Here is a 17,490-nt window from a genome sequence, read left to right as displayed (position 1 = left end):
GCTCTGGCATTCATTTAGCTTGGTATTAATCTTGCCTTCTTGCTTCATTGCAGCTTTTACATTCACTGCTGTATTTACGATGTAGTTAATCAGACGTGTTGTTTTTCAGCTCATACACTGACATACCGTTTCATGTTTTCTTTCCTCTGTGACCTTTTTCGGCAAAAAGGTTAAACTGCTCAAAATAATCTGTGACATAGTTTTAACAGGAAAAACTCAACAGATGTTTCTGAAAAGCTGTGTGACATAACACAAAGGCTTTGTAGGAAAGGACATTTTCCACTGAGATGAACTAGGAGGCATCTTTGCCAATTTTTGTAAATAGTCTTCTGCTACTGAGTCCAATAATACGAAATCGTTTTTTTACTACATTTGCTGCAGTGTACAATGACATCTATTGCTACTTCCGGCTCTTGTCAGGCATCTTATTTCATACAGTAGCGGGAGGCTGATGCCAAAAAAGTAGTTACCAAAGATGTAGATTAGAAGGATTGACAGGAAGACACATGGAAGAGGAGGAGAAGATGCCTCGTTTTGATTAAATGGCAATCAACCCCACACTGAGTCCTTGTCAAGGTTTATAGTGTCTAGAGGACTTCAGGTGAATTCCCAGTACTGATGTGAGCTTATTAAAACGCATGGTTGGAATTATCTTGAAAGGCGCTGTGTATGTGTGAGATAGAGAGAGACACTGACTACTGATCAACAATATTCTATTAACATTCAAGGTCCATGATTTTGGGTCAGACCCTTGGCTGTGCTGTGGTATCTTTGCCAGCCACTTGAAGATTTCCCAGCAGTTCAGCATCTGGCCCTTCATCACTAAGAGCACTTATGCGTGTCATATAAATTGTTCATCACAAGCTCTAGAGTTTTTAAAACAGCTGATCACGTGGTGTGAGAACAAAAGATCATGCAAGTAGTTAAAGATGTGTTATGCTGTGGAAAGACATTTTCACTGTGGGCAAAAGTGTTGAGCCTTGGAAATTGCTTATCAACAGATGGAACATCTATCTTGTTTTGTTTTATTTCCAATGGGCTTTTTAAAACTATTAGGCCTGGTCTACACTAGGCGTTTATGTCGAAGTTAGCGCCGTTACATCGAATTAACCCTGCACCCGTCCACACTGCGATGCTATTTAGTTCGACATAGAGGTCTCTTTAATTCGACTTCTGTACTCCTCCCCGACGAGGGGAGTAGCGCTAAATTCGACATGGCCATGTCGAATTAGGCTAGGTGTGGATGGAAATCGACGCTAATAGCTCCGGGAGCTATCCCACAGTGCACCACTCTGTTGACGCTCTGGACAGCAGTGCGAGCTCGGATGCTCTGACCAGCCACACAGGAAAAGCCCCGGGAAAATTTGAATTGGAATTCCTTTTCCTGTCTGGCCAGTTTGAATCTCATTTCCTGTCTGGACATCGTGGCGAGCACAGCAGCACTGGCAACGATGCAGAGCTCTCCAGCAGTGATGGCCGTGCAGTCTGTGAATAGAAAGAGAGCCCCAGCATGGACTGATCGTGAAGTCTTGGATCTCATCGCTGTGTGGGGCGATGAGTCCGTGCTTTCTGAGCTGCGATCCAAAAGAAGGAATGCAAAGATCTACGAGAAGATCTCTAAAGACATGGCAGAGAGAGGATACAGCCGGGATGCAACGCAGTGCCGCGTGAAAATCAAGGAGCTGAGACAAGGCTACCAGAAGACCAAAGAGGCAAACGGACGCTCCGGATCCCATCCCCAGACATCCCGTTTCTACGAGGCACTGCATTCCATCCTCGGTGCGGCCGCCACCACTACCCCACCAGTGACCGTGGACTCTGAGGATGGGATACTGTCCACGGCCGGTTCCTCGGACATGTTAGGGGACGGGGAAGATGAGGAAGGAGATGAGGAGGGCGAGGCAGTCGGCAGCTCTCACAACGCTGATTTCCCCGACAGCCAGGATCTCTTCATCACCCTTACAGAGATCCCCTACGAAGCGTCCCGAGCCGTTACCCCGGACACAGAATCTGGTGAAGGATCAGCCAGTAAGTGTTGTAAACATCTAAACATTTATTTTTAACAAAACAGGAATATTAACAATTAAAAGAATGGGTTGTTCATGATTAGTGTGCCCTAGGCGCTTAACGGTTTAGTAAGGGGCAGTGCAAGTTTTGAAAAGAAATCTAGCAATGTCCGGTTTTCAGTGATTGTCCTGCACAAGCCGCTCTACTGTTTATTCCCTGCTACTGCAGCTACAGTAAAATGCGGTCTATGTGTCCGGGGATAGAGCAGTAATCCTCCTGGGACATCTCGATGAAGCTCTCCTGGAGGTAACTTGAAAGCCGTTGCATGAGGTTCTTGGGGAGAGCGGCCTTATTGGGTCCTCCGAAGTACGACACGTTGCCGCGCCACGAGATTATCAAGTACTCCGGGATCATTGCTCTGCACAGCAGGGCGGCATACGGCCCTGGTCTTTGGAGGCTTTCCCGGAGCATTCTCTCTTTGTCGCTCTCGGAGATCCTCATCAGGGTGATGTCGGCCATGGTGACCTGCTTTTAATTAGGTAGGGGAATGTTAGTGTTGGGACTGCTTTCCCATTCCTTTACAGAACTGTAACCGCTGGTTTGCAGCCACGCGGTGGAGGCGGGAGAGGGGCAGCCGAAAGGGATCGTTCCCGGGGACAGCCGCGAGGGGGTGGGACAGGGGCAGAGTTCCCGCTTGCCGGATTGCTGGCAGCAGGGACTGACATTGATTTAAATGTGAAATGAGGCCAGTGGTAATATAAAAGTTTTAAACTGCCACAAGTGTACGGCTTACCATGTCTGCCTGCAACAGAAATTCCGTTGTGCTGCCTCGCTTCTCAAATGTGCTGTTCAAGACCCCAGGCACTGAATGCGAAGGCCGAGAATTCGACCTTGTGCTGAGTGCGCATGTGAAAGGTGCTGTGCATGGTCTTGTTCACAGAGAAAGACTATGTTCTTTGTTCACAACTACATTTATCTTTCTTAGGAATTCACTCCCTTTTTCCCATTTCCACAGCCCCGTCTGCGACTGTCTCACAACCTAGCCTGGAATCACACTCCCAGAGGCTAGCGCGGATTAGGCGTAGGAAGAAGAGGACACGGGAGGACATGTTCTCTGAGCTTATGGCCTGTTCCCAAGCCCAGGCAGCACAGCAGACCCAGTGGCGGGAGAACTTGACCCGAATGCACCAAGCCAACATGGATCGGGAGGAGAGGTGGCGGCAGGAAGACCAGCAGGCGACTCAAACGCTGCTTGGACTACTGAGGGAGCAAACGGACACACTCCGGCGCCTTGTGGATGTTCTGCAGGAACGGAGGCAGGAGGACAGAGCCCCGCTGCAGTCCATCTGTAACCGCCATCCCCCGCCACCAAGTCCCATACCCACCTCACCCAAAGTGCAAAGAAGGAGAGGCGGCAGAGTCCCTGCTAAGTCTCACTCCACCCCTGCAGAGAGCTCTAGTAGCAGAAGGCTCTCATTTCCCAAAATTTGAAAAGTTCTTTCCTTCCCGCCTGACAGAAGCCCACGTCCAAGTTTCACCTCCCAATGCCATGTGTAGTTGATAATAAAAAATTCGTTTCTGTTAACTACTGTTTCAATCATGTTCTTTTGGAGGAGGAGGGGAAAGGGGGTTGGTAATTGGACAGGACAGTCTCCTTTGGCAGGGTACATAGTCGGGGGCAGGCACAGCAGCAGGGCACATACACAGTGCAGTGATGCAGTGACTAGTTACCCCGGTTAGTCTGGGAGGTTGTTTTCATGTTATGTTGGGGGGGGGGGGTTGCTCTGTGACTTTGTGGCGGGGGAGGGCAGTTACAGATCTTGAGCGCCGGTCCTTAGGCAGGATCACAGAGCCACACAGCAGGGGATCTGTAACCGTCCTCCCCCTGCCACAAAGTCAAATAGACCCCCCATACACACAGTCCCGATCAGGAGGGGTGACAGGCTCCATTGAAACAAGCATCCCACCGCAGCGGAGCCTGTCAATCCTTGAGTTTAGAAGCTGCATTCGCGTCACAACACTACACCCGCTCCGCACCACAGTCTGCGTCCCAGTTTTAAAAAATTCCCGCGAAAACAGTATTAAAGAAAACGGTGTGCTTTAACAAAGTAGAACTATTTTTATTTCGACACGTGTGTTGGAGGGGGGGTGAAGGGGGTATGTAACTGGATAGGATAGTCAACATTACCTGGGTAAAGAAACGGGGGCAGGTTTAGCTTCTCAGTACACAAACTATAAAGTCACAGGTTACCCTGCTCACTCAGGAACTTTGCTTTCAAAGCCTCCCGGATGCACAGCGCTTCCCACTGGTCTCTTCTAATCGCCCGGCTGTCTGGCTGTGAGTAATCACCAGCCAGGCTATTTTCCTCAACCTCCCACCCCGCCATAAAGGTCTCCCCCTTGCTCTCACAGAGATTGTGGAGCACACAGCAAGCTGCTATAACAATGGGGATATTGGTTTCGCTGAGATCACAGCGAGTCAGTAAGCTTCTCCATCTCCCCTTGAGACGGCCAAAAGCACACTCCACCACCATTCTGCACTTGCTCAGCCGGTAGTTGAAGAGTTCTTTTTCAGTGTCCAGGGCGCCAGTATAGGGCTTCATGAGCCAGGGCATTAGCGGGTAGGCTGGGTCCCCGAGGATGACTATAGGCATCTCCACATCCCCAACAGTTATTTTGTGGTCCGGGAAGTAAATACCTTGTTGCAGCCGTCTAAACAGACCAGAGTTCCTGAAAACACGAGCGTCATGAACCTTGCCTGGCCATCCCACGTAGATGTTGGTAAAACGTCCCCTGTGGTCCACCAGTGCTTGCAGCACCATGGAAAAGTAGCCCTTTCGGTTAATGTACTGGGTGGCCTGGTGGTCCGGTGCCAGGATAGGGATGTGAGTTCCATCTATGGCCCCACCGCAGTTTGGGAATCCCATCGCTGCGAAACCATCTATGATCGCCTCCACGTTTCCCAGGGTCACTACCTTTGGCAGCAGTACATCAACGATTGCCTTCGCTACTTGCATCACAACAACCCCCACGGTAGATTTGCCCACCCCAAACTGGTTCGCGACTGACCGGTAGCTGTCTGGCGTTGCAAGCTTCCAGAGGGCTATGGCCACTCGCTTCTGTACACTCAGTGCAGCTCGCAACCGGGTGTCACTGCGCTTCAGGGCAGGGGACAGCAACTCACAAAGTTCCAGGAAAGTTCCCTTCCGCATGCGAAAGTTTCGCAGCCACTGGGATTCATCCCAGACCTGCAGCACTATGCGGTCCCACCACTCAGTGCTTGTCTCCCGTGCCCAGAATCGCCGTTCCACGGCATCAACATGACCCATTGCCACTGTGATGTCCTCGGCGCTGGGTCGCCTGCTTTCTGACAGGTCTGTGCTACTCTCAGACTTCAGGACATCACCGCGGTGCCGTAGCCTCCTCGCCTGACTTTTCTGCATCTGCCTCAGGGAAACCTTTATGATAAGCTGCGAGACGTTGAGAGCGGCCACAACTGCAGCGATGGTCGCAGCGGGCTCCATGCTCGGAGTACAGTGGCGTCCGCGCTGTCAATGACTGGAAAAGCGCGCGAACTGTTTTCCCGCCGGCGCTTTCAGGGAGGGAGGGCGGGAGTGATGGACGGATGACGACAGTTTCCCAAAAGCACCCTCGACTCATTTTGTTACCCAGAAGGCATTGCCGGCTACACCCAGAATTCCAATGGGCAGAGGGGACTGCGGGAACTGTGGGATAGCTGACCACAGTGCACCGCTTCGAATGTCGACGCTTTCTCCGTTAGTGTGGACGCACAAAGTCGAATTACTGTCCTTAGTGTGGACACACACGTTCGACTTTGCAATATCGATTACAAAAATTCGATGCAAGTAAAATCGAACTACTCTCGTAGTGTAGACAAGGCCTTAGAGTGGGGGAGACCTTATATAGAATAGAATATGCTGTAATAATTCTCCTCTGGAGGCCCCAGTTACTTCTCATTTCTTGGTGCAGGGACAGGGCAATAGAAAATAAGGGCCTCAGTTGTGCTAAAGCCCCATTACACAGCTGTGGTAGTGTATAGGAGCGATGTTAAAACCCCTTTCTACTCTGAGTGGTATAAAGGAGTGTTAGTGTAAATGAGAATCAGGCCTAAAGTTTATAGCCATTGTGATTTTGTGAAGAAAGCATTCCAAATAGGAACCAATATGAAGTTGTCTAACTGCATCTAAACTGCATTCATTCATGACTGACTTATTAGGTCTGATAAAAACTTTAGGGTTAATCCAGATTTGATGCGCTGATTCTGGACACACACCTTACAACAATGGGCAGGAATGCTGTCCACTCTCTTTAGTTGGGCTGTAAAGTGCTGCACCCTTCCTTCTCTGATGAACCACACCTTTCAAACTTCTAGGCTAAGGTAACTCACTTCACCTGGAGTAGACATGGCCACCATCACAGGCAATCCACCTCAGACAGCATGCAGCTGCCAGATGATTGAACAGCCAAGTGAGAACAGAGTGAAGTCTGAACAGCCCACACCAGAGCTTTACAAACTCCACTGGCTACCTATTCATTTCCAGAGTGAATTAAAAATCTTAGTTGTGATCTATAAGGCTCTTAATAGGTTAGAATATCCATCTACAGCCCACTGAGGCAACTATGCTTCACAGGAACTCACAAGTAGACAGGTCTGGAATCAGAGTGTGGGCAGAGTACCATCAACAGAGGTACCCTGGCTGTAGGAGACCTTAGCACAGGAAAACAGGCTGAACCTGACTGTATTCTGTACTCAGCATGCTCATCCTTGATAAGGCCTTACTCCAGTAGAGACCACCACATTAGGAGATGCTGCACCATTAGGAGACTGGGAGAGAGAAGAGAACAGCAACAAAAAAAGAGAGTATCACCTAGGGAGGTTGATAGAAATACTGGGAATGGTTGTAGACAGAGAACAGGTCATTTTGGGGGGGGGGCATACTTAGTTGCAAAAAGGCCTTGATATAATAAAAATGGTTTCAAGGAGTGCCTAAGTGATCTTTCTTATACAAGCCTGTATGAAAAGTTATGCTTCTGGTGAAGTTCTCTAACTACTTCCACTGCACATTTAGAAATCAAAGGCTGGAGCCTGAGCTGGTATAAAGTAGTGTAGCTCCATTGAGAATCTGGCCCCATCGGAATGTTTGGATGTTCATTGGTCAAACAGCTTTCTGATGTTTTTTCATCAAGCAAGCACAGAATGCTCAGTGAGAATTAATGTGATATAAGAAATGATTTTATTGGATCAGTCATTTTAAAAATATGGAATACTTACACTCTGTGTCTTACACCAAAGGGCTGGTTCTTCCTGCTTTTCCTCTAGAAGCTCTGTAGCCCAGAAATGACTTTCTAGTGTTCTCTGAGTGCAGGGTGGGATTGACTTTGATCCTAATATACTAATGACATTAGAAGATTATTGGGACAGTGAATGTTGAATGAGGTGAAATAACTGATTGACTTTAAAAGAAATGAACTAGCAGATTTCTCCAAAGGCTTCAGTACAGTGCTTGCCAAAGAGATGTAACAAGGGACATGGAATGATCACAGGATGCAGTAATGCAGCTGTCTTGAGTTTTGTAGATTGCGTTGTTTTCCCTGTCAGAAACATTTTAGACCGTTCAGGCTGTGTTAAGTGAATAATCCTCTGACCATATGGCTTTGACATAGCGAATAGAGTTCAATGCGCCAAGTAGAAAAACTAATAGAATCAGAAAGTAGTAAAATTCCATTTATATGAAAACTCCATTGTTCAACTCAAAATTTGCCATAAACATTGTAATGAGTTGTCAAGGCTGACAGAGAAACTATATATCATTCCTTGAGCAATGAGTGCTTCATTTACTTTGATTTTGAAAGAAAATATTGATTACCGGCTCATACCATTGTAAATATCCTTTTAAATAATGGAACCCATTGATCTAACTTCTGCTGATGGGCTGAAAACATTTTTTCAAATCTGCTTTGGATATTTTTGTAGCAGGCTCTCAACATAATGAAGTCTGTGTTTATCATTGTCCATATGCCACTTGCATTAAGGTTCAGTGGAAGGTCCAATGACAGTGTTCATTAAAGGTAGGTCTATGCTTCAGGGAGCTGCAGCAATGAGTCTCAGACCCCAGATCTGCAGATTCAGGCTTTCACTATAGCACTGAAAGTAGCAGTGTATAGACACGCCTGCTCGGACTATGAAACCCGGCATGGGGGGTCAGTCTCAGGCCTGGTCTACACTAGGAGGTTATGTCGAATTTAGCAGCGTTAAATCGAATTAACTCTGCACCCGTCCACAGAACGAAGCTATTTAGTTCGACATAAAGGTCTCTTTAAATCGATTTCTGTACTCCTCCCCGACGAGGGGAGTAGCGCTAAATTCGACATGGCCATGTCGAATTAGGGTAGGTGTGGATGGAATTTGATGCTAATAGCTCCGGGAGCTATCCCACAGTGCACCACTCTGTTGACGCTCTGGACAGCAGTCCGAGCTCGGATGCTCTGACCAGCCACACAGGAAAAGCCCTGGAAAAATTTGAATTCCTTTTCCTGTCTGGCCAGTTTGAATCTCATTTCCTGTTTGGACATCGTGGCGAGCTCAGCAGCACTGGCAACGATGCAGAGCTCTCCAGCAGAGGTGACCATGCAATCACAGAATAGAAAGAGGGCCCCAGCATGGACTGATCGGGAAGTCTTAGATCTGATAGCTGTGTGGGGCGATGAGTCCGTGCTTTCAGAGCTGCGATCGAAAAAACGGAATGCGAAGATCTACGAGAAGATCTCCAAAGCCGTGATGGAGAGAGGTTACAGCCGCGATGCAACGCAGTGCCGCGTGAAAATCACGGACCTGAGACAAGGCTACCAGAAGACCAAAGCGGCAAACGGACGCTCCGGATCCCAGCCCCAGACATACCGTTTCTACGAGGCACTGCATTCCATTCTAGGTGCGGCCACCACCACTACCCCGCCAGTGACCGTGGACTCTGACGATGGGGTATTGTCAATGGCCGCTTCCTCGGAGATGTTCGCGGACGGGGAAGATGAGGAAGGAGATGAGGAGGACGAGGCAGTCGACAGCGCATACAACGCTGATTTCCCCGACAGCCAGGATCTCTTCATCGCCCTCACGGAGATCCCTTACCAACCTTCCCAAGGCATTAATCCTGACCCTGAATCAGGGGAAGGATCAGTCGGTAAGTGTTTTAAACATGTAAACATTTATTTTGATCAGAACAGGAATGGAATATTAACAATGGGTTTTTCATGATTACTTTGCCCTAGGCGCTTTACTTTTTAGTCCTTGCCAGTGCAACTACTGGAAAAGTATCTCAAAATGTCCGGTTTTGCATGATTACTTTGACCTAGGCGCTCTACTTTTTAGTCCTTGCCAGTGCAGCTACTGGAAAATTATGTCAATATGTCCGGGGATAGAGCAGAAATCCTCCTGGGACATCTCCACGAAGCTCTCCTGGAGGTAATTTGAAAGCCTTTGCATTAGGTTCCTGGGGAGAGCGGCCTTATTGCGTCCTCCATGGTAGGAAACTTTTCTGCGCCAGGCTAGCAGCAAGTACTCTGGGATCAGGGCCTCGCACAGCATGGCACTGGTTTTTGCTGGCATTCACGCAGCATGCGGTCTTTCTCTGTGTCCAAGAGCCTCATCAGAGTGATATCACTCATGGTGACCTGCTTTAAATTAGGGGAATGTTAGTATTAGGACTGATTGCCTGTTCCTTTATAGAACTGTCACCGGCGGTTTACAGCCACGCGGTGGAGGCGGGACAGGGGCAGCATACAGGGATCTTTCCCGGGGACAGCCGCGAGGGGGATGGGACAGGGGCAGAGTTCAGGCTTGCCAGATTGCCGGCAGCAGGAACTGGCCAATGCTAGGGGCACTGCTTTGAACGTGAAAGGAGGGCACTGCTATAAATTAAGCTTTCAGCAGTCAAAAGTCTACGGCTTACCATGTCCGCCTGCTAGCCAAATTCCGCTGTCCTGCCCTGCTTGTGTGATCTGTACTCCAAGACCCCAGGCACTGAATGCGAAGGCTGAAAATTCGACCTTGTCCTGAGTGCGCATGTGATAGGTGCTGTGCATGGTCTTGTTCACAGAGAAAGACTATGTTCATTGTTCACAAAAATGTATCTTTGTGAGGAATTCACTCCCTTCTTCCCATCCCACAGCTGTGAGTGTCTCCCGACCTACCCCGGCATCCCCCTCCCAGAGGCTGGCGCAGATTAGGTGCCGAAAAAGAAGGACACGGGGCGAGATGTTCTCTGAACTCATGGGCTGCTCCCGAGCCGAGGCGACACAGCAAACCCAGTGAAGGGAGAACATGTTGCAATACCAGCGATCACACAGCGAATGGGAGGACAGGTGGCGGCAGGAAGACCAGCAGGCGACTCAAACGCTCCTTGGACTAATGAGGGAGCAAACGGACACGCTCCGGCGCCTTGTAGATGTTCTGCAGGACCGGAGGCAGGAGGACAGAGCCCCGATGCAGTCTATCTCTAACCGCCCTCCCCCGCCACAAAGTCCCATCCCCCCCTCACCCAAAGTCCCAAGAAGGAGGGGCGGCAGGGACCGTGAAAACAGTCACTCCACCCCTGCAGACTGCTCAAGTACCAGACGGCTCTCATTCCCAAAGTTTTGATAAGTCCTTTCCTTCACTCCAAAAGCACCTCACCCAAGCCCCCGTCCCAGTGTCATCCCCTAACTGTGTAGTTGTTAATAAAAAATACGTTTCTGTTAATTACTGTTTCCGTCATGTTCTTTTAGAGGAGAGTGTGTTTAAAGGGTGGAAAGGGGGTTGGTAATTGGAGAGGACAGTCACCTTTACCAGGGTACAGACACGGGGGCAGGTTCAGCAGCAGGTCATACACACATTGCAGTCACTAGGCACCCTGGTCAGTCTGGGAGGTGGTTTTCATGTTCTGTGTGGGGGGGCTATGTGAGTTTGTGGCGGAGGAGGGCGGTTACAAATCTTATGCAGCGGTCCTTAGCCTGGATGACAGAGCCACGCAGCAGGGGATCTGTAACCGTCCTCCCCCACCACAAAGTCACATAGCCCCCACACACAGAGTTCCGAAAAGGAGGGGTGGCAGGCTCCGTTGAAACAACCAGTCCACCACTGCGGACCGCTCTAGGAGCAGGAGCCTGTCATTCCTCGAGTTTAGAAGCGTCCTTTCCATCACTACACCCGCTCCCCACCACAGTCTGCGTCCCAGTTTCAACCCTTTACCACGAAACCCTTAATAAAGAAAACGGTGTTAATGAACAAAGTTCCATTTATTTTATTTTTAAAGGTGTGTTGGAAGGGGGGCAATGGGGTGAAGGGGGTATGTAACTGGAGAGGATAGTCAACATTAAGTGGGTAAAGAAATGGGGGCAGGTTCAGCTTCTCTTTAAACAAACTTAATAGTCACAGGTTACCCTGCTCACTGTGGAACCTAGCTCTTCTAATCGCCCGGGTGTCTGGCTGGGTGTAATCAGCAGCCAGGCGATGTGCCTCAACCTCCCACCCCGCCATAAACGCCTCCCCCTTGCTCTCACAGAGATTGTGGAGCACACAGCAAGCTGCAATAACAATGGGGATATTGGTTTCGCTGAGATCAGAGCGAGTCAGTAAGCTTCTCCATCTCCCCTTGAGACATCCAAAAGCACACTCCACCACGCTCAGTCGGTAGTTGAAGAGTTCTTTTTCATTGTCCAGGGCGCCTGTATAGGGCTTCATGAGCCAAGGCATTAGCAGGTAGGCTGGGTCCCCGAGGATCACCATAGGCATCTCCACATCCCCAACAGTTATTTTGTGGTCCGGGAAGTAAATACCTTCCTGCAGCCGTCTAAACAGACCAGAGTTCCTGAAAACACGAGTGTCATGAACCTTGCTGGGCCATCCAACGTTGATGTTGGTAAAACGTCCCCTATGGTCCACCAGTGTTTGCAGCACCATTGAAAAGTATGATTTAAGTTAGGGATTCTTGGGCAGAGGGCATGGAGATATCTCCCTAAAACTCCAGTTGGAAGATTGACCAGAACCCTCCTACCTTTTTTAATTTCACCACCTCAAATTAAAACAAAGAAAAAAAAAAGGCACCAAGGAATGTTAATAAGTAAATGTAACATATGTGAAGTGCTTTGCAGCAGGAATTATATGCAGCACTGCTTACATTTATTCCTCCCTTCTAACTGTAAATAGCGATTGATACTCTAAATTAATTCTTGCTGTTTCCTCTGTTCAAAACTGGTGTGTGTACAATTTCAAATCTCCCTATATTATGATCAATTCTGGTCAAAAGAGTTTTGCTGCCTACTGCAGATGGACAAGGATTTGGCCCTTAGTGTATAGAAAATGCATGTGCTGGTACCAGACACTCCTTAAAAAAGACATCCATGTCCAGAACAAAAGTTTTACCCCCAAATTTGGTATTTCTTGCATATGGGGTAGGTTGGTGAATTATCATTTTCTGTGTAGTCTGTTTTAATAGATTGTATAAATATAAATTATAATCACTTTGTGAAGGCAAAAGTAAAATACCAAAGGAAATAAGCTGCAATAAATGTTAGCAGGGAATATCCAATGACTTCCAAATATCTATTAAGGAAACCCACCACGTTGTTGCAGACAATCTTAAGACAATTTACTGCTTATGGAGGACCTTCAAAATATTTTACTCTGCTGATAATAGATTAGCATTTCCCAGAAGAAGGATTTCAATATTCTTTTCCCAAAAATGTTCCCAAAGTTAGTTTTGTTCTTTTTAATTGCTGCATCCTGGAAGTGTGCCAGTGGGTCACGCATTACGTCAGTGTCGTTTTCTTATTACAACATCACCACATTGAGCCTGAAGTCCTGATCTCATTGAAGTCAATGGGAGGTTGACTTCAGTGGGCCCAGGATTTCACGCTGAGTATTTAGTGCAGGACAGATAACTGTGACTGTGATTTAAAAAAAAAACCAAACAAAAAACCCCCTTCCTCTCCCAAAACCTTAAAGTAACTGAGCAAAGGTATTTCTGTATGCATGCACAATACATCCAAAGTAAATTACAATGAAGCAATTGAAAATGAAATCAAAACTAGTCAGGGAGCCTAAGTATTGCAAGCAACTTTTTATATTCACTTTCCGTGAATATTTTAGCTAATGAGTATGCTGGCAGGAAAGTAATAGGAAGTATTAAGATAATGCAGAATATTTACAGAAAGTTGAATATTTGCAATGGAAACCTGATCCTAAGAGTTATGCCCATCCAATTAGGGAATAGGAATGTCCCATGTGATTTGTGAGCCCAACATCTTTATATATAATTCAAAACACATTCCAAAGGTCAGAAGTCAATTGACCCTCCAAATTATTTTCTCATTTAATTTTTAAATGGTGATGCTCTGTTTTATGGTACAAAACTCCAAGGAACAATGGCTACTCTTCAACTGAGCTGACTCTGGAGGCTCGATACAAAGGGCTTTAGAATAACAATTCACCAGGAAAAGAAAGTATCATTTATTGTACCACATAAGAGAACAGAAGGAACATCCCCTCTCCCCCGCCAATTGATTTCTTGTGTTTGTCCAGTACTGATTTTGCTAAGCCACAGAGTAAATTAATGATGAACAGAATTCAAAAGGTTCAGTTTGACAAAACTTCCACAATGTCAGGGGCTTATCCAATGCTCATTCATATCGAGAGAAACAGAGGAGGAAAAGTTTATCTGCACCTCAAAAGATGTGTGTTTGATGCATTTGGAGGTGAAGATTTAAATTATCCATGCCAGGTCTCTGACAAATTGATATTAACAATTGTCAAACAGTAAAATTATGACCTGTCAAACTTAAAAGAATGACACATGGGCAATTGATTAATGGAAAGTCAAGTTTTCTAGCGTAAGACTGAGATCTCAATTTTTTTTTTTTCAGACAGTGAATGGAGTTAAGCCCTTTGCTACAAGGTGTCCTTATGACACCTTGTTCTTTCTCAGTTCATCCAATTTTTTTACAATGTATTGTGAGCCACAGCTGGAGCTTTCTTATGCTAAATGAAATGACCTGTCATCTTTTAAATGGATTCTGTGACTGACATTTTTCTGTGGTTCAATTTATATACAAAGAAAATGCTTTCAGATTGGATTACTATCTGACATAATTTCTTTCCAGGAGTTTAGAAACTTTGCAAGCACCAAAATTTAAATGTGCATAGTCTGTCATTTCCAGCTTGCTTGTCTCGCTGACTATTAATATTCAGAACTTGAAAGTGAATATCTTGCTGAACTTTTTCTCAGCTTGTTTCCAGGTGAGGTCTAATCACTAATTTAATCTGCAAAACTTTCCCATGAGCTTAATTCCCTACTTTTGCTTTACTGAAATCTTATACTTACGTACCTCTCTCTTCCAAGTAGTTGACAATAACTGGTTCCAGTATTTCCTCTTATTTTCAGATAATTTCTTGTCTGTAAACTGATGATCCAGGATTGTTTGTCTTCTGGTTGTAGTCAGTATCTCTAGATCATGAACTGATTCATAGGTGACAGTATCTTGTGCTTCAGAATGCCTTGACCGTTATCCAGAAATGTTTCATCTTCACTTCCATTTAGGTTTCGTGTCTAGAGGAGATGCCTATGGTGACCTCTCCCATGTTTCTTGTGTCTTGACACTTTCTACCCTTTCCTATGAATCTATATTAAGTTCAGTCCTTGATTATCTGTACTACAACCCCACTAAAGCCTGGCCTAACAAAGGAAAGTGAAGATGCATGCAGGGAATCATTTAACTGGAATTCAGTTTTGCCTCTCACATCATAATTTTTTTCATCTACTAGTAACATTTATAGCTCTCCTTGTTTATTTCTGATACCCCTTATTTGATTTTACTTTCTGGTCCTATGCCCCTAGAAGTCAATGGACATCTTTCCATTTATGTCAACTGGCTTTGGATCAGTCCTGTGTACTAATTAAACAAACCAGAAGATCTGGCCCCATGTTTCCCATCACTCCAAGATCTCTCTGCAATGCCTTTGGGATGGGACATAATTTCAAACTCAGAAAGTCAGTGAAATGCAAGTGGCTGGGGAATAAACATTTCTTTTTCAGAAAGAGAAGATCAGGGTACTTTTGAGAAAAGATATATTATCTGCTGATATTTGGCGGGGAGTGTTATACCAATAGAATAAAAACCAGCAGGATCTTATTAAGAGGGATAAGGCAAAGATGCCACATTTATTGTAAATATACTGATAAAGCAAAAGATAACAGTAAACAACGTTGTTTGACTACTTATTTCTTATACACAGAGAGAGAGAGAGAGAAAGAGGTTCATTCATTCAAGTTCTGTATAGGTGTTATAGTTACCAGCCTAGAAGTTGCTCATGCCAAGTTACTGGCCAGGTATCTTGGTCATGAGGATGGAGCCGAGTCTGTGTCAGGTGCACTTGATGCTCCTGGAGGTTGGCAGCAGAACCAGAGACTCAAAGTCATCAGTCTTTAGAGTCCATTCTTATAGGAATTAATTCCTATGTTAGTCTATGGGAATAGTCTATGTTGCTGACTCAATCAGCAGATGGCACATTCCTGTCCAAAGTGGCACATTCCTGGTGGCTCCACACTGTCCAAAGTTTGTGTTTCTCATTCTTCCAGGTGGTGGGGTGGATCCCAGTTTACCCTTAGGGGGTTGTCTGGTGGTCCTAATTGACACATTCTTCGGCCGATGGATACTCCCTTTCTAGGCTGGCACCTCCCTAACCATTTATGTACATCAAGCATTCATCAACATACATTCCATATCTTAACCATATTTTAATTCGTTTGAGACTCCCGGCCCTTTAATCACAGAGGGTGGGGGTCTGTCCTAGGAGCCGTTGAATGAAGTGAAAGTCACTTAACAGCTTATAGTGTTTGTTCTTGACGTAATTGATACAATGTAAACAAAGTCAATTAACTTGTTTGTAAATTTTACATAGTAATAAAGTATCTTTCACAGGATAGATATAATCAATGGTTTCTACAGACAGTAGCTTACAAGTTTTAACAGAAGACCCAAGAGATTTTTGTACTTGGTGAAACTGTTGGATTTTAAAGTGTGGGGGACAAATTATGAGGGGGTCACTGTCACTTGGGGGAATCAGTGTTAGTACCTTCTTTTATATCCCTCCAGGAGGAGGAACAAATAATGAAGGACCAAATGATAGAGGAAGACAAATCAATTGAAAAGGATGTCTGAATTTTGTATTACTAGGATAAAGCAGTACAAATGAAACCACTAGTAATCTTTCACCCATGAAGGGTTGGATGCTGAACATGCTAAAACTGACATCTAACTGCACCTTATCTACAGCAAGAGAAAAATATGCTTCTCCTTTGCAAATCTCCTTAGTATAATTTATAAATGACAGAAAAGGCACTTAAAATAATGAGGTCTTCAAGGGATTTGATCATTGAGGTCCTGAAACTCTCTCACTCACCAAATCCCTAAAAATGGCAAACATTCTCTTCCCACTTTTTGCTTAGCACCTTCAGCTAGTAGTAACCCATGAAACATTCATGCTTTATGGTTATATTAGGGCTTAATATCGCCATAGAGTGCAGTCAGTAGACTGTTTGTATGATCACACATGCTATATTTGAGGTGCTCTGACATTCTCTTTAATAGAGAACCATTGTACAGATGCATGCAGTATGCAGCATGGAAGGAAAGATACAAATGTAGTGCATCTTTAAATATAGATATTTTTTCCTAGCTGGATTATATTTGGGGTAATGAGACAAATACCGAATATAAGCAGAAAACGTGCACTAGCCAGGTATTTCCTCAAAACTATAAGGTGTAATTGCATTTCTTTTCAGATGGGAGAAAAATATTCAGTTAAGTATTGCTTAAACAAGTGAGAGAGGAGCAATGTACTCCCACAATTCTTTACAAACCTAATCCAAGGCAATCGCACAAAGACAACAGATAGGAGAGGGAAGATACAGTTTGCTGCAATTCCAGTAAAATTGTATAAAAGCTAAACAAATCTTGCAATCACTGTTTACAAATGTCACTGCACATAATAGAGAATGAAGGGCTGGGGGAACACTGAGTGTTTAATATTCAGCATCCATGTTCTTAAACAGCTCTTTTTTTAATTCCACTGCCTATATGTGCATAGCTGCACTTTGAAATTCTGGGGATAATATTAGTGTATAAATATACATAATGCTTTTTATGCCAAAATTAGGACCTCCCCACTTTTTTATATACTCACAGTGACAGTGAGCTGTATTTTTTCCCATTTCTCTTTGAACAGCTCTGTCAAATGAAGTGCCACTCAATCCCGCTTTTATTTTAATGTATTTTTAATTATAAAATAGTTTCCAGCATGCAATACAAACAGCCTAAGATAATTTATTTTGGCAGCACTTTAAGTTTTGTGTCTTGTAGTATTGCTGTAAGTTTATAATTAAAATGACAGTGTTTGTATGCTAATGGATACAAATGGCAATAGATAGTGTC

General features: G+C 45.3%; 1 protein-coding gene and 1 long non-coding RNA gene across 3 annotated transcripts in view; both read left to right on the top strand.

The window, feature by feature from the left end:
• LOC122174056 (uncharacterized) overlaps positions 1-17,490 on the top strand; it is an 86,332-nt gene that overhangs the window by 35,879 nt on the left and 32,963 nt on the right. The gene's annotated exons all lie outside the window — the stretch shown is intronic.
• On the top strand, positions 1,052-3,592 carry LOC135973934 (uncharacterized). Its single transcript, XM_065559497.1, has 2 exons — positions 1,052-2,028; positions 3,023-3,592. Exons 1-2 carry the CDS (start codon positions 1,452-1,454, stop codon positions 3,496-3,498), a joined length of 1,053 nt encoding a protein of 350 aa, XP_065415569.1. The 5' UTR covers positions 1,052-1,451; the 3' UTR covers positions 3,499-3,592.

Source organism: Chrysemys picta, chromosome 10 (assembly GCF_011386835.1).
Source record: "Chrysemys picta bellii isolate R12L10 chromosome 10, ASM1138683v2, whole genome shotgun sequence".
Classification (NCBI taxonomy): Eukaryota; Metazoa; Chordata; order Testudines; family Emydidae; genus Chrysemys; species Chrysemys picta.
The sequence above is the reverse complement of the archived record's forward strand: the minus strand, read 5'-3'. Positions and strand labels throughout refer to the sequence as shown.

Coding starts and splice junctions, on each gene's coding strand:
- LOC135973934 (XM_065559497.1), top strand. CDS start 1,452: ATGCAGAGCTCTCCAGCAGTGATGGCCGTGCAGTCTGTGAATAGAAAG. Junction 2,029..3,022: donor ATCTGGTGAAGGATCAGCCA/GTAAGTGTTGTA, acceptor CCATTTCCACAG/CCCCGTCTGCGACTGTCTCA.